General features: G+C 42.7%; 1 protein-coding gene across 1 annotated transcript in view; it reads left to right on the top strand.

Annotated features, from left to right (window-relative positions):
• MMP16 (matrix metallopeptidase 16) overlaps nucleotides 1–21098 on the top strand; it is a 203704-nt gene that overhangs the window by 112455 nt on the left and 70151 nt on the right. The window contains exon 2 of the mRNA XM_044294185.1: nucleotides 14149–14297. Within this exon, the coding sequence (XP_044150120.1) occupies nucleotides 14149–14297 (149 nt within the window). The remainder of the gene's footprint in view (nucleotides 1–14148; nucleotides 14298–21098) is intronic.

Here is a 21098-nt window from a genome sequence, read left to right as displayed (position 1 = left end):
TTGATCCCAATCCTATTAGGATCAATGATGAGGGCAATGGCCTTTTCATTCTGGATTTTGGTCCCATTATATCTTCTCTACACAGATGATACTTGTCTAAAGATGAGCGAAATTTCCCAAAATTAGTTTTTTGGTCCAATTTCTATGAGTGAACCATCAGACTTTATTTGGTCCAAAAAATATGTTTTCCCAAAATGCATGTATGACACTCTGAGGTCTTCTAGGACTGTATCCAACCCCTTTCAAGCTCTTTAACTCCAAAACAGCATCAGTAATTTGACAGTGACATAGAGTGCCTTGAAAAAGTATTCACACCCCTTGAACTTTTCCATATTTTTCACGTTACACCCACAAACTTAAATTGTCATTGTGATTTTATGTGATAGACCAACACAGTAGCAAGTATGTATGAAGTGGGAAAAAAATATGATACATGGTTGTGAAAATTTTCAATAACTACAAATCTGGAGAGTGTGGTGTCAATATGTATTCAGCTCCCCAGAGTCAATATTTTGTAGGATCACCATTCACTGCAATTATAGCTGCAAGTCTTTTCAGGTATGTCTCTACCAGCTTTGCACATCTGGAGGCTGACATATTTGCACATTCTTCTTTGCAAAATAGCCCAAACTAGATTGGATCAGATTGGTCACGTTGGATGGAGAGCGTTTGTGAAAAGCAATTTTCAAGTCTTGCCACAGATTCTCAATGGGATTTTGGTCTTGACTTTGACTGGGCCATTCGAACACATGAATATGCTTTGATCTAAACCATTCCATTGTGGCTCTGTCTGTATGCTTAGGGTCGTTGTCCTGCTGGAAAGTGAACCTTCTCCCCAGTCTCAAGTCTTTTGCAGCCTCTAACAGGTTTTCCTCCAAGATTGCCATGTACTTAGCTCCTTCCATCTTTCCATCAACTCTTTCCATCAAAACAGGACTTTTTATGTCTTACTTTCAGAAAGGGCTTTCTTCTTGCCACTCTTCTAGAAAGGCCAGATTTGTGGAGGACATGACTAATAGTTGTCCTGTGGACAGGTTCTGCCACCTGAGCTGTGTATCTCTGCAGCTCTTCCAGATTGACCATAATATTTCATTGGTACATACATTTTGTTAGCCTAAGACATTTAAATTTGATAGGTTCAGCACCTCAGTCATTTTCTGGCTACAGTCATAATAATTCCATATTTCAAATAGTAAAGATCAGCAGAGATCAATGTGTTTTACATACAATTTATCTAGACCCAAAAATGGAGCAGCAGTGACAATATGCTGACAATATTGTACGTCCTAAATTACTGTTCTATAAATACACAAATTTGATTAAAAACTGTGAAAGTGAAAATGAGCAAGAAGAGAATTCAAAGAAGGCATTGCCATGGAGACGAAAAGGAAGTGATGACGTCTGGGCCGTAACAGTGTCATGATGGGTTATGGTTCTTTTAAATATATTACCATATGTTTTATACAAAACTACTAAATAAATACAAAACATATTTGCCTCAATATGGGACATTATGACTATAAGTACCATATTTTTTCCCCTATAAGATACACTTTTTTCTCCCCCAAAGTGAGGGGAAAACATCAGCGCGTCTTAAGGGCGAATTAAAGCACTCATTAGTACAGGAGGACCGGGAAGTGGTGAATGCCGCGCTTCCTGGGATCTGTACTCACTGCTTACTGGTCTTCTTCTGTTGGCTCCATTCTGTGACTCGTGCACAGCGTGAGGACTTTCGCGCTCTCTGACCTCATGCTGTGCGGGGTTAGATTAGGGTTGGACGATATCAAAAATTATCAGACGATAACGATATTAAAAAATGTATCACAATTTATCAAAAATTTAGCCACAAGGAGACGTTATACTGTATGGGGGCAGCCACAAGGAGACAGTATACTGTATGGGGGCAGCCACAAGGAGACGTTATACTGTATGGGGGCAGCCACAAGGAGACAGTATACTGTATGGGGGCAGCTACAAGGAGACGTTATACTGTATGGGGGCAGCCACAAGGAGGCGTTATACTGTGTGGGGCAGCCACAAGGAGACGTTATACTGTATGGGGGCAGCCACAAGGAGACGTTATACTGTATGGGGGCAGCCACAAGGAGGCGTTATACTGTGTGGGGCAGCCACAAGGAGACGTTATACTGTATGGGGGCAGCCACAAGGAGGCGTTATACTGTATGGGGGCAGCCACAAGGAGGCGTTATACTGTATGGGGGCAGCCACAAGGAGGCGTTAAACTGTGTGGGGGCAGCCACAAGGAGGCGTTATACTGTGTGGGGCAGCCACAAGGAGGCGTTATACTGTATGGGGGCAGCCACAAGGAGGAGTTACACTATATGGGGCAGCCACAAGGAGACGTTACACTGTATGGGGGGCCACAAGGAGGCGTTACACTGTATGGGGGCCACAAGGAGGCGTTACACTGTATGGGGGCCACAAGGAGGCGTTACACTGTATGGGGGGCCACAAGGAGGCGTTAGAAATGATGAAATCCCAGCTGCTGTGTCTTTGTGAATAAGCCTCTCGTGATACCAATATGGTGAGTTTCCTAGACACTATGGTCATTAAGGACCCTGGTGGTCATTTGTCCACCGATATTTATCGCAAGGATACTGACAGAAATAGTCTTCTCCATTTTAAGAGTGCCCACCCTGTGTCTTTAAAAAAAGCGATTCCTAGATCGCAATATCAAAGGGTAAAACGAATAGTTTCGGACCCTATTAAGCAAAACATAAGAATAGCAGAAATGACAGAAAGATTTTTGGAACGTGGTTATCCACTGACGGTTCTTAATGAAGCTAGGGAAGGGATACAGGTTGATAGGGCACTAAAAGATCGGGCCAATATGTCTAGGATAGCTTTGATACATAAACACCATCCATTCAATGTGGGCATTGACAATATTGTCAGGAAACATTGGCATTTGTTGAATAAATCGTATCCGCAGGTTGATGAATTCAAAAAAAAAACCTTTGATTTGTAATAAAAAGAATTTTAGCTATCGTGACAAATTAGTACAAGCAGATTTAGGTAGTACTAAAACTATATTGAAACAGCAACGGATATCCACGCCACGGATGGGTACTTCCCCCTGCCTGCATTGTCTACAGTGCTCACATATAATTAAGGGCCCTTCATTTTATCATCCACATACTGGGAAAAGCTTTGGAGTAAAAGGTTTTTTTACCTGTGACTCAGCAAATGTGATATACTTAATTAAGTGTCCTTGTGGCCTTTTGTATGTGGGCGAGACAATGCAGGCAGTGAGGGATCGTATCAGTAAACATAAATCCGATATAAGGACAAAAAAACTCATGTTACCGGTTCCATATCATTTTGAAAAATTTAAACATACAGTTGCACAACTGCGGTTTCAAGTGTTGGAACAAATAAAGAGACCTAGAAGAGGTGGTGATATCAAAAGACTTCTCCTTAGAAGAGAGGCCTTTTGGATACACACCCTAGATACGCTGCATCCAAGGGGTCTAAACAGAGACTATGAGGTCATACATTTATAAGATTGTTGTGAATAGATTTAATATATTTATTATAGATGATTGATATACACTTTCATGCATTTTTTCTAGACCTCAGCCTTATGATGGAAATATGAATAAATATGAATGTTTAGATTCTTCAATAAGGTAGAATATAAATTTCAGTTATATGTTACTTTGTTTCAATATGTTACTTTGTCTCACCTTGTTTAATTAGTTTGATTGATCATTAATTGAATACCACACATTAGAATGGGTGGAGACGTCCCTAGATAGGCGGTACTATATGTTATATATAGCTTGATTTTTTCTGTTTTGGATGTATTTGTTGAGAAAGGCTTGCATGCCGAAACCGGTCCTGGTTGTAGGACATTCTATTTTGAGAAAATAAAAAGAGGCTTATTCACAAAGACACAGCAGCTGGGATTTCATCATTTCTGATATATTGGAGGTTGCTCCTCTCCCGTGCAGCGTGCAATACAAAGGTGAAGTGCTGACCCATATTGTTTTTCTACAAGGAGGCGTTACACTGTATGGGGGGCCACAAGGAGGCGTTACACTGTATGGGGGGCCACAAGGAGGCGTTACACTGTATGGGGGGGCCACAAGGAGGCGTTACACTGTATGGGGGGCCACAAGGAGGCGTTATAATAAGGTTTGCACCATACATGCAGTAATACTTTGCGATATACCTTTACCGCGGCTGCCTCGCTTGTGTGCTCTGATTCTGACATCATATGCCGGTGGGCAGAGATTTGAATATGGGAGCAAGGAGGAGGGAGAGCCGGGGCGGCCGCTGGCGAAGTAGTAAGTTTATAATTTCGTCACCAGAGCACACTAATGAGGCAGCCGCAGGAAAAGTCTCTCCAGAGACACCAGTACTCACACAGGGGATCGATTCGCCACATATACAATAGAGCCGGCACTGGTGGGTGATGACGGTGATGATGTCAGATGGTTGGTGGAGACTTGGGGAGGCGGAGCAAGAAGGAGCCAGGCCAGGAGCGAGAGGAAGTAATGTTGTTACTCAGCGGCAGCGCTATGCAAGGTGCAGGGGCGGGCGGGCGCACGTTTAGAAGCGGTCAGCGCACAATGTGCGCTGACCGCTTTGATGAAGTCACAAAATACAGCGGTATTTTGGAAACAGTGATATCGCCATATCGCCCAACCCTAAGTTAGATCATAGCATAGCGCAGCACAAAGAGCTGGGTGCCAGGAGTGGCAGCGGTGGCCAGAGCAGGAGAGGTAAGTTGATTATTATTTTTTTTGTCTGATCTGAGGTCTGAATGGGATCTTAACTTTGGGAGTCTGATCTGAGTGTCTGAATAGGGGTCCTATTAATATGCAGGTCTGATCTGAGGTCTGAATAGGGGTCCTAACTTTGGGGTCTGATCTGAGTGTCTGAATGGGGGTCTTATTAACATGGGGTTCTGGTCTAAGGTCTGATTGGGGGTCTTATTAACATTGGGAGTCGGATCTAAGGTTCTGATTGGGGGTCTTATTAACATTGGGAGTCGGATCTGAAGTCTAATTGGAGGTCTTAATAACATTGAGAGTCTGAGCTGAGGTCTGATTAACATTGGGGGTCTGATTGGGGCTCTGAGCTAAGGTCTGATGAAAAATATATTTTTTCTTATTTTCCTCCTCTAAAACCTAGTTGCGTTTTATAGACAGGTGTCTTATACTGTAAGACGAAAAATACGGTAGTACATGTATTGTAAGCACTGAATTTCAGCAATATATAACCAGCAAACATCTGCACTGTTTCACAGCCATTAGCCTTGTTGAGGGTCTGTATGTCTGTGGTGGGGTTGACAAGGATAAACTCACAGATTTCAGGGGTTAAAAGTCCACACAACATAGGACATACGAGGTTATTTGTCACTTTTAAGCACCTATTTGACATAACCAAATAAATAATCTTGCCCTCCTGGGCGCTAATATATATCAGGTTACCTCACCTAAGTACTACCTCACCTAAGTATTCTAAATCCAACACAGAGGGATCAGGCTTGGTACAGCCACCACAGGTCATGCATCTTTCAGGCTTTGATTCCGAATGAGCCTCTCAGGTTTGTTTTTATTCCCCACTAAGGGCTCTTTCACATCTGCGTTATTGTCTTCCGGCATAGAGTTCCGTCGTCGGGGCTCTATGCCGGAAGAATACTGATCAGGATTATCCTAATGCATTCTGAATGGACAGTCCGTCCTTCAGGATGCATCAGGATGTCTTCCGTTCCGGAACAGAACGTTTTTTGGCCGCAGCAAATAGCGCAGCATGCTGTGCTTTTTGCTCCGGCCAAAAATCCGGAACACTTGCCGCAAGGCCGGATCCGGAATGAATGCCCATTGAAAGGCATTGATCCGGATCCGGCCTTAAGCTAAACGTCGTTTCGGCGCATTGCCGGATGCGACGTTTAGCTTTTTCTCAATGGTTACCATGGCTGCCGGGGCGCTAAAGTCCTGGCAGCCATGGTAAAGTGTAGTGGGGAGCGGGGGAGCAGTATACTTACCATCCGTCTGGCTCCCGGGGCGCTCCAGAGTGACGTCAGGGCGCCCCAGGCGCATGGATGACGTGATCGCATGGATCACATGATCCATGCGCATGGGGCGCTCTGACGTCATTCTGGAGCGCCCGGGAGCCGCACGGATGGTAAGTATGCTGCTCCCCCGCTCCCCACTACTACTATGGCAACCAGGACTTTAATAGCGTCCTGGGTGCCATAGTAACACTGAACGCATTTTGAAGACTGATCCGTCTTCAAATGCTTTCAGTACACTTGCGTTTTTCCGGATCTGGCGTGTAATTCCGGCAAGTGGAGTACACGCCGGATCCGGACAACGCAAGTGTGAAAGAGCCCTAACAAGCCCATCCGTTACACCTGGGTTCCTCTCAGGCTAGGGGAATTTTTTTTTTTTTACTGAAGTAGGAGGGAATGGCAGGTCCCTCTACCAACCTACCCACCATTCCTTGAAAACCAGGCCCATAAAACGTATCTCAGCAAACTAGACTTTGATGAAACCATCCAACTTTCCTGGATTCTTTTGCCTCACCTATCTAAGCATTCTGGGTGAGATATACATCCCCTACAGTACCTTACCAGCCATTATGTTACAGCTTTTACAAAATATATTAAAGGGAATGGCCTTTGAACAGCATTTATCACCTATCCACATCTGGTTTCATTTAAAGGATGGAACTGAGCATGTGCTTCCATCTCACTGAGCTGGACAAAGAATTTTGAAAAAGAGCAAACAGCAGGTGGCGCTATACAGATGGATTTCAGTGAATAACTCAGTGGCTATACTAACTTTTTAATTACATGCAATTACAAATATATTCAGATCCAGGTGCTGGAGGTTAATGGAGGTTGACCTAGATTTGGATAGTGTGATCGTGTTACTAGAACTGCCTGTGCATTTTAGGCCTACAATTAGCAAGGATCCACTCAGTTTCCTACCTTTTTTCCCATATGAATTTCATTTCATTTTTTTCTACTAACATTGTCCTGGAATAACCTAGGAAAACTGGCTGTCTGGCATAAATAAATTACATGCGAGAGTCATTTATCTTTATAAATGTGCCATGCACTCAATTCTATAAACTGGATATCTTGATGAGACACTTTATCATCGTACACCTCAGAACGCGCAAGTCAGAAATCTGCACTGTATTATTTTAAAGATTAACTAACAGTTTGTTGAGTCAGGGAATCATTTACATTGGCAGACAATGCAGTTCCGAATTGGATATGAATTGCGTTACGCACATCAGAATGCTGAAGTTTTACTTTTAATGGTGACATCTGGCGTTCTTTTTTCGGCGGGGCTGATGTTTATAGTAGAGTGCGCTCATATTTCACCTAATAACTTGTTTGTGTTTTCGGTCTCTGCTTGGTTTTGTAGCTCTTTAGCGGAATTTCATTCTGTCAGATGTGTTAATAACTCAGCAGAGGAAGACTTTCATGGGAATATGAAGAACATGTTTTGGCTTGGTTTTAGATTGGCTATGTCCTCGAATATAGGAGGGGAAAAAAAATCTGCATATCGTATAATTAGAACTGCGAGAATAGCCAGAATAAATCTGATCAACCCATTTACTGAAGTCATATTCCCAGTGAATTTGAGTGCTGTTTGGATCAACAATCCAATTTATCATGAATTTCAAGTTTTTTTTCTGCAAATCGTAGGACACACTTACATCTGTAAATAAAGGCATCTTTTAGATGCTTGAATACATTTGCACCCGCTAAAAGTCCCAGTCAAGGGGCTAAAAAAAGGGGAACACGGGGGGCGTTTGTAAATCTATTATAATAATTGCTTCAACCATTTCTGAGGGAGTCTAACAGACCCACTGGATGCCTTTGACTGGTCTAGAGGGTCCACTGAGAAGTGTAATCTTTCAGGTTAAGCTGACATGTGTCAAGTCCACTGTAGATTTTCCGCAGTGGATTAGGACGAAAACCTCCGCTGCAAAAAACGCAAAAAATAGGTTGGTGTTAGAGGCAGTGTATGTAAAAGGGCTGTGTTAACCAACAGATATGACTTTGGGTTAAACCTAAGGGCGGTCTCCTGCCAGTCCCCTGGTATTAACCCTTTAACCCCTGTACAGATATATGGACTTCGCTGCAGCTGGGCCACCAGGCTGCTACTTCTGGAAGTAGTCTGTGTGATTGACAGCTGGCCCACTGGGGTCAGAAACACACATTTGGGGCACCGAGGAGTCAACTAAAACTGTAGTCAGGAACAGTCCGAGGTCAGGGCAGGCAAAGGACGAGCATTAGAAGAGACATTCCAAGGTCAGGACTGGCAACGAAGGGTCAATACGGAGGTCAGGCAAAGGTCAGGTCAGGCATCAGAGGGTCAGAATCTAGATATCAGGCAGGATTTGGTACATGGGCAGACAAACAGATGCAACACACTTTTGTAGGAACTAGCAAGCTAGGAAACCTATTGCTCAGGCACCTGTGCTCCCACTGGAGAAGATGCCTGAAGTACCCCAGGGTTGCCGGCTGTTGGCTGGTGAACATTAGGTTACTCACACACACGTGCCCTTAAAGAGCTGGGCAGAGAATTCTCGCCCTATAAGCGAAAGGAAAAGACCTAGCAGGCAAGCGTAGGTCGCTGCTTGCCAGGGAGAAAGGAGGAGGGGACTCTGGGTTAGGTAGGTACCTGGATTTATTAAATTACCTACCTTCACAGATATTCTTTTCATTGCTTGAGGGAGTACCAAAAACGTTCTAAAATTTTTGTGTACAGTAGTTTAGAGTCAAGAACACTAAAATTAATATAAGGGCCGCCCCCAAAGCGAGTGAAGACCTGATATAAAAACGAGTAGTCACTAGCATTTTTAAACCAATACAAGTACCAATAAATGATGGAATAAATACCATTGGTCAGGAATAGAATTGTGTGAAGTAACATCTTCAACTTTGAAGAGGATCTGTTAGAATTCGGGTTGGGAATCAATTTTACCTGATCATATACAGTAATCTCTTGAGAATGTGTCTTATCTTGTAAGCGTCTACTGTGCTGTGGGCAACCCCAGATGTTCTGCCAACCAGGGGTTTGTGACTTATCACATATCTTGGGATAAAATTTATAGCGGTGTACTCACATATCACATAGTGTTGGATGTTGATATTTTTATGTGTGGCACTGAAGCTCATTCACTGTATGGTGTACGGTGTATGTTTTGCAGTGTTTGGTGGTGGTAGCACTATATAATGTAGTTAATTAGGCACAGAAGTGGCTTTGACCAACCTGTGGCACTATTATTTAGGCACTATGGGGGAGATTTCTTATCTCCCTTGTGCCAGCAAAGTGTCTTTAAAAAGTTGCAAGCTGTGTGATTGAGATTTTTTTAAATGCTACTTTTTGGGGAAAAGCGCCTATTTTTACACCACCCTCACCACGTTTCCAAAAGAAGGCGTAGCAAAATCAGGAAAGGGGTGTGACCAACAGCTTTTCTGGTGCAAATGAAGCCAGAGATCCAAGGCAGCTCGGAGCGCTCGTAGATTTCTATTTAGGCGCACAGACTGCTGAAGGATGCGCCTAATTTATGATAAGACCTACACCTCATCATAAATGTGATGCATTCTCTGACAGTGCAGGGGATATCAAGACTGGCACAGAAAGTGCTTGTCTTGATAAATCTCCCCCATTCCCATTATACTTTATGGCACTTATAATTTGGTATTAATGTTTGGTGTGACTATTTGTACTCTGTATAACACTATCGATAATGGTGGGTGCAACATCAGAAGGTAAACCATATAGGACCGATCCCGCTAAAGAGCTGCATGGAGGAGTTCAAGGGACACATTTAGCTTATAAGCCGCTGGTGACAATTTAGGGTAACTGCTTTAGGGTAACATTGTCCAGGCTGCAGATTGTTCATATTAATGCTGCAGAATTTGTTTGAGCTATAAGTCGTGGGAAATACATAAAAAATAAATGTCCGTGGTTAGAATTTACAAGTTGTATGCTCGCTCCAATAGATTTTTGGCAGGCAACAAACTTATGCTTTTAGCATCTTGTTAACTCTGCAATGTGCAACCGATAAGAAATATGGAATTTCTCTAAAATGTGTTTTCTAGGGTTTGTCTAATCTGAAGAATAGTCAAGGTCACATTAATTAAATGCAGATTTTAATGAGAAAGTTGTACTCATGAGAAAGCTGTACATGTAGCAGATGTATGGGAAAAATGTGGCGTGAACACAGGCATAATTCGAGGAAGGGAGTTTAGGGAGCAGAGAGTATCCTCTCCTGTTCTTACGTGCTGGTGGGTTATCGGGTGACTAGAACACTAAGCTCTCTCTGAAACTGCCGCGCCCTCTGCACTTTAAATGACAGGGCCAGGCGTTATCAGGTGTACACTGCCTGGCCTTGTCAGAGGACGTGGCAGGTGCAGAGAGAGCAGAGCCTCTAGGTGTAATGGCAACGCCCCCGTTGCTCCTAGAGGCTCATTCGCATATATTACATCTTAATTTTTCGCAGTAATGCGGGCACATAAGAACATAGGTCCAACACAGATGTCTTCAGCTGCCAAGTGCATGTGCAACAGGTCAGTCAGTTTCATAGGCACAAATCTGATGACAGATGCCCTTTAACTTCAAAATGGCTGACTAATTTGTACAACTTCCTGTCCTCAGTTGAAGATCAGCCCTAAAAAAACAAATGATTCTGGGCTGGGTAACAAAATTCATTGGTAATGTCCTTTTAGATGGCTGAGTACTAGAGTGATCATTTCAGGTCTTGACCGTCTTTGCAGTGTTTTTTGTTTTTATGTGTTTTCATTTCATCTTTCCGTTTTTTTTTTTTTTTTCTATGACTGTCCTGTTTGGCTACTACCTATAGTATAGTTCTTTCAAATCTTCCTGGCGAGTAAACAGGATACCAACAGTGAAGACACACTTCAGAGCATCAACAGAAAATACCATAACCTTTCCTAATAATGAGATTTCAGGGTTTGTGGAACACTGGGTGACAACATCTATAGGTAGAAGAATCCATTTAAAAAAAACAAGGGACAACACATTTTTCATGCTTTCTACATTTTGTCCAATGTATTGATTTCATTGGCCCAGGGTTGCCAACCTAATTTTTTCTTATTGTGGACAACTTAGACTACTTTCACACTAGCGTTAAAATTTTCCGGTATTGAGTTCCGTCATAGGGGCTCAATACCGGAAAAAAATGCATCAGTTTTGTCCTAATGCATTCTGAATGATCAGCAGTCTGTTCAGTATACATCAGGATGTCTTCCGTTCCGTCCCTTTTACGGCATTCATTTTTATTGAAATGTATTAATGCCGGATCCGGTGCCAAGTGTTCAGGAAATTACCGCATTGACGGAACCGATTTTCCAGTCTGCGCATTCGCAGACCTTTAAAATGTGAAAAAAAAATACTGGATTGTTTTTTTCGGATGACACCAGAGAGATGGAGCCGGTATTTCAGTGCATTTATCAGACGGATCCGCATCCGGAAACAAATGATATCCATTTGCATACAGATTTCCGGATCCGGAAGGCAGTTCCGTCAACGGAATTGCCTGCCGGATTCTTCTAACGCTAGTGTGAAGTACCCTTATCTAACATTTTTATGAACAACCTATTTTTTTCTTGTACACAACTTATCCAACATTTTTATGGACACCTTGGATAGCCAGAAATAAATCATGATGATTAAAGTTTCCTGTCCACACCCTGTATCTTAAAAAGGTATTCCCATCTGGGACATTGATGATTTATCGCTAGGATATGCATGAATGTGTTTGTCACCCACTACTATCCCTAGAACAGGACACCATAGGGAATGAAGAGCAAGGTCCCCGTGTGCAACCACCTTCCATTCTCTGCTGTGGGACTTCCGAAAAAAGCCAAGCAAGCAAATGGATGGGTGGCCGTGCTTGTGTTGTTTGCTCTTTCATTAACCACCATGAGATTTCCGAATATAGTTGAGAGTGCCCACTCGGCCATTTTGGAAGGCTCATAACAGTGAATGGGCAGTGTGCTTTCTCTTCACTTCGGGGCCTGCAGAGGTGGGATCGAACTTATCAATATGCAATAAATGTCTAAGATAGGACTACGCCTTTGGTTCCCCGGCCCAGGCAAAGTCACTTTTTAGAGCTTTCCCTTCCACTGGAAACGAGCTCCCGTCTACATGGGTCTAGTTTATCCCATGTAACTTTAGATCAGTATTGAGAAATTATTTTCCTGCATCAATTTTGCCGGGGCGTTCCTTTAATTTTTTTTTAACATTCGTGGAAGAGTAATTGCTTTCTGTAAAGCATCCATTATGGTTTGTACAAATGTAAATGTTCCTTTTGGGTAGAATTTCAAGTGATCAGTTAAACCAGAGTAATAAATAATTGTTAAAAAATAAAAAATGAACAAAGCCTCCAGAAATAACATCCTTGTTGGGTCAGCACAGTAGAGGAATGTAAGTGCTAAATAAGATTTATTGGACATACTATAGTATTGTTCAAGGCATTTTTTTTTTTTTTCCAAGGCCAGGAATCAGTCTGTAAATTACCACACTCATTTATAATAGTCAGAAGCCGACAGCCAGCCAGCAGAGGAGAGACACTGCCCTTTACATGCTCTTGCTTAATACTCGGTGATATTTTAGTGATATATTAGGCAACCAGACCTGTCAAGATATTCATATACTGTCTTTAAAGTTTATCTGTGAAATTGAGTCAGAAGCCTGGTACCACAGATACATAAGTGCACGCCCGACTCAGCGGGCTCAGTAAAGACAAAGAAAGTAGGGTCCGTAGATGGCAATCTGATCTTGTTCTTATGAAAGGATTGGTTATTATGGGCTATGGCGCCGCTTTTTGTTTGGCACAGATTTTATACATGCAGCCCTTCAAGGCTGGAAACTAGGAGGTCGGCCTTGGTGAAAAGGCTTTACTTCCTACCCTTTATGCCTCAGGCAGTCGGGTGCTTCCAGACATGGATGACGGATGCTGTCATATAACGATAGAGGTTGGGTCTTCTACATCATCTCCATTATCAGAAATGTATGTAGGAAATTATAGTGCATATAGCAGTATGAATGGGGTCCATGATCTGCATCCAACACTCTGCACTTTTTTGCAGTGCGGGGGCTCTCCGTAGTGCTTCCATGGGGGTTCCGTGCCTCCTTTCCACACTGCACCTTCCAAATTGTGGACCCATTCAAGTGATACAGGGTGCACAAATGGCCTGTGCCAGTTTATTGCGGACCCGGTGTTTGCAGGCTGCAATATGGCCACGGCTGGGCAACGGCTATGTGCATGAGGCCTTAGGGGGTAGCTGGGCTGAGAGAAGTTTATAACCTGTGAGGAACCGGAAAACCTGCTGTGACTACTGGGGAAGTGAGGATGGAGCCTGCTGTTATGATCTGTACTATCTATCTGTATCTATCTATCTATCTCATATCTATCTATCTATCTATCTATCTATCTCATATCTATCTATCTATCTATCTATCTATCTATCTATCTATCTATCTATCTATCTATCTCATATATATCTGTCATCTTCTGTCTAGTTATCTATGTATATATTCTTAGAAGACAAATGATAGATGGGTCTGTCGAGGAGATGATAGGGACTTGTCTGACAGTTTATTAGTCCCTATAGCAATAAAAATGCACATTTGGCCTCCAGATTTACACTGCAGGCAAAGCATTGGTAGCATGATGACCGGAAACCTGGACCTGCAAATCTGCAAGGATTAAATACAGTAGTTTTCGGTTCCTTCAAGTTTAGCAGATTTTCCCATACAGACCCAACGCTGGATGGACAGAACTGCCAGCTCACTTGCTTGTCAAAATGATGCATGTCCTTACTTATAGGACAATACACACTTTAATGAGACCACGTTAAAAAAGGAAACGTGACTGCCCGAGAAACCCCAGAGTGCTGACATGTGTAACACTGGACACTGCTGCTGAATCTCAGCTTCTGTATATTATCCCTGTGTGTTATATAAATGCAATCTATATCTATATCTCTCTCTTTACATATATATATATATAGTACTAGTTAATTATGTATAAATGCATTTTATTACTAGTATTATAATTATATCATTTTATTTGTTCTCTTTTATCAGACTATTAACAGATATTCCTGTTTTATGTTTCCAGGGTTGGCTGCAAAAATACGGCTACCTTCCACCATCAGACCCCAGAATGTCGGTATTGCGCTCTGCGGAGACCATGCAGTCTGCTATCGCTGCTATGCAGCAATTCTATGGCATTAATGTTACAAAATCAGTTGACAAGTACACACTTGAGTAAGTGCATTTTACATTGTGCAGATGGATTTGATGTCTGTTCTATGTTGTTTACCGATTTCCTTTCCAGTTTTCAGATGTTCTGACTTTTTGATGGTTATTTCGCATCTCTAGAGATAAGCGAATCGAATCTACGCAAATCCAATTTGTTATGAATTTCCCAAAAGATTCTAGTTTTGGGGAATCTGAAACTTTTCTGATGTGTCCCACACAAATCAGTCAAAATGTCAACCACCTTTTTACAGATCAGAAGGAAAAAAGGATCATTTTTGGACTTTTTTATTTATTAAAAAATTGGTGCGATTTACAGGTGAAACTCGAAAAATTTCAATATCGTGCAAAAGTTAATTTATTTCAGTAATGCAACTTAAAATTAGAATATTGTGAAAAGGTTCAATACTCTAGGCTCAAAGTGTCAGACTCTAGTCAGCTAATTAATCCATACCCCTGAGCAAAGGGGACCTCAAAATAGTGACTTTGGCTTTTCATAAGCTGTAAGCCATAATCATCTAAATTATACCAAATAAAGGCCTGAAATATCTCGCTTTGCATGTAATGAGTCTCTCATATATTAGTTTCACCTTTTAAGTTGCATTACTGAAATACATGAATTTTGCGCAATATTCAAATTTTTCGAGTTTCACCTGTATTATTAGAGACAGTTTCTTACTGCCAGCTGCCATTTGTTTACCCATAGCCATCAGGGGTGGATTAAGTGCATGATAGGCCCGGGGCTGTCTACCCAACTTGGGCCCCCCCCCCCCCTCCATTTTAGTTTATTTATTTATTTTTTTTGTATGAAGAGGCTGCGGTGCTTTATGAGCGCCACAGTCTCTTCTTAGGCCATATGACATCTTCAGACAAAAAAAAAATACCCCAAATTGGGTCCTAAACTGAAAAATTTGGTAGTCAAATTTAAAATACATATAATTGTAATAAAAAAGACATGGAGGAGAATACAGCACCACATACCTGTTACATCCAGTGACATCTCCTGTCATGTAGACCTTCTATTTCCTCTTCTCCTCCATTTGACCCAGACCGCCATGGCAAATTTTTTTTAGCCGCATCTCGTCTCTACAGTTTGTAACACAATCACGTTAGATTTCTCAATTTTTCCATCAACCTCCTCATCCTGGTGTCCCCACAGTGTCATCCTGCTGCCACCCCCAATACTGTGCCCGTTGTGCTCCCCAATGCCCCAGGAACTATACTGCTGAAAAAATAGTGACCCTGATAGATATAATTGGGGTAATTTATCAAACTGGTGTAAAGTAGAACTGGATTTCCAAAAGAGCTGTCAAATATGAAAGGTGGAATCTGATTGGCTGCTATGGGCAACTAAGCCAGTTCTGCATTACACCAGTTTTTTATATTATAACTTACATTACCCCAAATGTCCCTATAGTGTCCACAGCAGCTATAATGTCCCCTAGAGACCCCCAGTAATAATACCACCCTCTATTGTGCTCCAGGCAATAATCCCTGTATAGTGTCCCCAGAAATAATAGAATTGCCCCCATAGTGCCTCCCCAATAGCAACACCCCCATATAGTAATTTCCACCACACTGCCCCCACATAGTAATCCCCCATAGTAATTTGCCCCCACACAGTAATTTCCCCCAAACTGCCCCCATATAGTAGTTTGCCCCCACACAGTAATTTGCCCCACACTGCCCCCATATAGTAGTTTGCCCCCACACAGTAATTTGCCCCACACTGCCCCACATAGTAATTTGCCCCATACTGCCCCCACATAGTAATTTCCACCACACTGCCCCCACATAGTATTTTGCCCCCACATAGCAATTTTCCCACATAGCAATTACCCCACACTGTCCCCACATAGAAATTACCCCACACTGTCCCCACATTGCAATTTCCCCCACACAATAGTTTCCCCCACATAGTAATTTTCCCCCACACTGCCCCATATAGTAATTTGTCCCCACATAGAAATTTCCCCACACTGCCCCCACATAGCAATTTGCCCCCACACTGCCCCATCTAGTAATTTGCCCCCACACTGCCCCATCTAGTAATTTGCCCCCACACTGCCCCATCTAGTAATTTGCCCCCACACTGCCCCATCTAGTAATTTGCCCCCACATAGTAGTCCCTCTCATAATAATTTGCCCCCACATAGTAATTTGTCCCCACATAGTATTCCCTCTCATAATAATTTGCCCCCACACAATAGTTTTCCCCACACTGCCCCCACATAGTAATTTGCCCCCACATAGTAATTTGCCCCCACAGGGCAATTACCCCACACTGTCCCCACATAGAAATTACCCCACACTGTCCCCACATAGAAATTACCCCACACTGTCCCCACACAATAGTTTCCCCCACATAGTAATTTGCCCCCACATAGTCCCCACATAGCAATTACCCCCACACAATAGTTTCCCCCACACTACCCCCAGATAGAAATTTGCCCCCACATAGTAGTCCCTCCCATAATAATTTGCCCCCACACAGCAATTTGCCCCCACACAATAGTTTCCCCCACACTGCCCCATCTAGTAATTTGCCCCCACATAGTAGTCCCTCTCATAATAATTTGCCTCCACATAGTAATTTGCCCCCACATAGAATTCCCTCATAATAATTTGCCCCCACACTGCCCCATCTAGTAATTTGCCCCCACATAGTATTCCCTCCCATTATAATTTGGCCCCATACAGCCCCCTCATTCCCCCCCCATGTAATCGATTTATCTTCCCTAATAGGTCCTCCTGTGTCCCCCCCAAGTAGGCAAAACAAAAAATGAAAAAATAAATACTCACCTATGTCCAGGGCCAGGCGCTTGCTCGCAGAGGAAGGCGGGCGGGATGAGTCAGGCGCGCCACAGTGCTGCGTCCCGGCACAGGCGCGCGATGACGTCATCACGCACTCCTGCGCCGGGATTTCACTACCGCATAGGCCTCAGGCCTTGTAGGCCTGAGGCCTATGCGGTGAATGCCGGTGATCGGCGACGGGACAGGGAGCTATGCGCTCCCGTGCCCCGCCGCAGTATGTGGGCGTTCGGGTCAGCGTTGGGTCCCCCAGCGGCGCTGGGCCCGGGGCTGCCGACCCGAACGTCCCTATTGTAATCCGCCACTGATAACCATATACACTCACCTGAAGAATTATTAGGGACACCATACTAATACGGTGTTGGACCCCCTTTTGCCTTCAGAACTGCCTCAATTCTACGTGGCATTGATTCAACAAGGTGCTGATAGCATTCTTTAGAAATGTTGGCTCATATTGATAGGATAGCATCTTGCAGTTGATGGAGATTTGAGGGATGCACATCCAGGGCTCCTGTTCCACCACATCCCAAAGATGCTCTATTGGGTTGAGATCTGGTGACTGTGGGGGCCATTTTAGTACCATGAACTCATTGTCATGTTCAAGAAACCAATTTGAAATGATTCGAGCTTTGTGACATGGTGCATTATCCTGCTGGAAGTAGCCATCAGAGGATGGGTACATGGTGGTCATGAAGGGATGGACATGGGGTCTTCTGCTATTGTAGCCCATCCGCCTCAAGGTTGTGCGTGTTGTGGCTTCACAAATGCTTTGCTGCATACCTCAGTTGTAACGAGTGGTTATTTCAGTCAACGTTGCTCTTCTATCAGCTTGAATCAGTCGGCCCATTCACCTCTGACCTCTGGCATCAACAAGGCATTTTCGCCCACAGGACTGCCGCATACTGGATGTTTTTCCCTTTTCACACCATTCTTTGTAAACCCTAGAAATGGTTGTGCGTGAAAATCCCAGTACCTGAGCAGATTGTGAAATACTCAGACTGGCCCGTCTGGCACCAACAACCATGCCACGCTCAAAATTGCTTAAATCACCTTTCTTTCCCATTCTGACATTCAGTTTGGAGTTCAGGAGATTGTTTTGACCAACCACAACCCTACATGCATTGAAGCAACTGCCATGTAATTGGTTGACTAGATAATCGTATTAATGAGAAATAGAACAGGTGTTCCTAATAATTCTTTAGGTGAGTGTATATCACTGTCACTTTGACATTACTAATGTTGTCTTGGAGTTGAGGAGCTTGAAAGGCAAAAAAGGCAATTTTAATTTAGACAAAATTTATTTGTACCCAATTGAATCCGACGACCAACTCAGACCCAAACTTAATTTTTGGGAAATTCACTCATCCAGACTCGAACTGGGTCACAGAGGAGCAGGTGAATCTCCTACGCAAGTGGTACATTGCACACTACTGTGAATGCATTACATATAGATAGGCAGTATACAGCATCTCAACCAGCCCATGTATTCAAATACTAAAAGACTACCAAAATTACAGATGCATGGGGTGGTTTAGATCAGTGGTTTAGGTCACGCTCAGTCCCATTCACTTCTATGGAGCTGAGCTGTGCGTAGGCCATGTGATTGATGAATATGTCGTCAGTGGCCTACGAAAAGCTGAGAGAAGGCCATAACGCTACTGTTGAACCCCCACCCGATCAGATACTGGTGACCTATCCTACCCCCTAGCTGCTATCCTGTCCTGGAACCCCCAGCAATTAGATGTAGCTTCAGGGGAAGTCCAGAATTACATAAAGTCTGTATTACATGCCTGCGGCAGGTTCCCCACAGCAAGATCCATTCTTTCTGCTCTGCCTCCTAGAGGGGGTCTGAGAGTTCCCCACAGTAAAGTCTATATTCCCTTTTTTTTTATAACCCATCAGTTATTATTTTATTATTTTATTTATAATAAAACTGCATTATATATAGTACTAGATAAAACTTCTGGTTGGGCACGTTACACAGATACCCACAGGACGGTATTTTTCCTATAACTATAATTTCAACATTTTAGCTTTCTCTAAAAATAGCAAATACATGTTGAAATAAAATAAAAAAATGAAACTTGATTAATGACGAAATGGCAGCAGATTTCACATTCTGTCAGGAAGTCGTAGATGACTGTCACACTCTTCAGAGAGACACCTCAAGTGCAAGACAATGCATTGTAAGTGATAATTGTCATGTTTTTCAGATAAAATTGACGTGGCTTTATATATTTATCTGCAACACATGGCAATTAAAAATCCATGGAGGTTATAGTTTTGATATCTTAGTGCTTTGCAATGTATTATATTCAGTATTTCCAATTTTATGTTTAGCCTGCATTTATGCATGTCTTCAAATTAGTCTATCTATCATTTTGTTATAAGAGATGATGAAGGCCTCCAGTGCTGGAATTTATGGGTGTACAAGAGAAAATGATTATCCATCTATATAGAACATGTGCACACTTAAAGGGGTTATCATGGGTGGTTTAAAAAAATATAAGAGTCAATACACACCATGACTGATCCCCCGTCTCTAGCATTCAGATGTTACATGCAGGAAGGGTCTGATGGGTCTGGTGATGCTTTCCTAGCCAATCATTAGGTATGACCTACCTGAGCCAGGCATTGGATGAGCAGGCCTAGCCTGGCATTTGCTGCATGTTGAGGGAGGAGAGACCAGTGGAGACCCATAAGCGTTGAAATGGGAGCTACAGGAGATTGGTGATGGTATCACTTCTTTTATTTTTTTAAAACTAAAAGCTGGCCTGTGCATTTTGCCAAAAATGTTGCCCCCCCCCCCCCCCCAGACAATTCCTTTAAATGAACTTTAAAGTTTACTTCTATCAGTATGAACAGATCATATTATTAGAAAGATAGACTGTATTGTTTTTGAATCAATCATCGTAGTGGAAAGTGACTTGCTCCAAATGGCTTTGTCTTTTGCTGAAACTTTGGGATGTGTTACTACAGTAGGTCAGAGTGTGAATGCATTGCAGGATCCTCTGTTTTTGGTGTGAGAAATTCCACCATGAGGACATCAATTTTCCAGAATTACCAGTGCCCAGTCTGCAAAGCCATAGAATAAAATGAGCAATTGTTTTCAATACAAAAAAATGAACCTCAAAAATGTAACATTGACATTTAGACCGACTTGGTTATCCAAAGGAACTTCACTGTGGAAGGCCTCTGAGCCTTTGGAAGGCCCAAGGCTGCCACAACAACTGAATGACTCTCTCAATATTGGTGCCGGGGAGCCGTTTAGGTCCCAGGAGCGCAGCCAACCATAAGCTGTAAATAATAGAAAAGTGTCAAAAGGTCCCTTTGCATAGAACAATTATCGGGCTGATTATTGGTAATGAAATAATTGACCTGTGTAAAGGTCAAGCTATCAATTACTAATTCCCAGATAACCCCTTTAATTTGGTTGCCGGGGGGGGGGGGGGGGGGGGAGCGGAATTCATTCCGAAGGGGTCAGAGTGGGATTTCAAAAAATAAAAGAATAGATGCTTACCATCACCGATCCCCTGTCGCTCCCATTCTATTGCCAACAGGCTCCTCCCTGGTCTCTGTTTGCAGCAGGTATTTTAAAGGCTATGTACACCATCAGGAGCAATTTTTTTATGATTGCATTTTACTAATTTTGGGCTAAAAAGCATTTCTTCAATTAGTCTTTATTAACAATATTGAACTGTTCCGTCACAAAGGGTGAACTAGCTGTGTGATTTGTATTTTTACTGTCACTTTTTGTCGGTCATCCAATAAAACTCTAAATTACTAAAAGGTCATAAACACTTATTTAAGCCACATCCTTATCAGTAAGAGATATGGAGCCCTCAGCTGAGCTGCCTGACGGGACACAGTAAAAATTCAGAGCCTGCTACTAGAGAATTTCAGGGCTGCACAGAGAAAGGGGCTCAACATTTTTAATAAAGACCAAATGAAAAAAAAGATTTTTAGCTCATAATAAGTACAATGCAATAATAATAATAA

This window comes from Bufo gargarizans, chromosome 5 (genome assembly GCF_014858855.1).
Source record: "Bufo gargarizans isolate SCDJY-AF-19 chromosome 5, ASM1485885v1, whole genome shotgun sequence".
NCBI classification, from domain to species: domain Eukaryota; kingdom Metazoa; phylum Chordata; class Amphibia; order Anura; family Bufonidae; genus Bufo; species Bufo gargarizans.
Note: the sequence above shows the minus strand (reverse complement) of the source record. Positions and strands in the feature narration are given on the sequence as shown.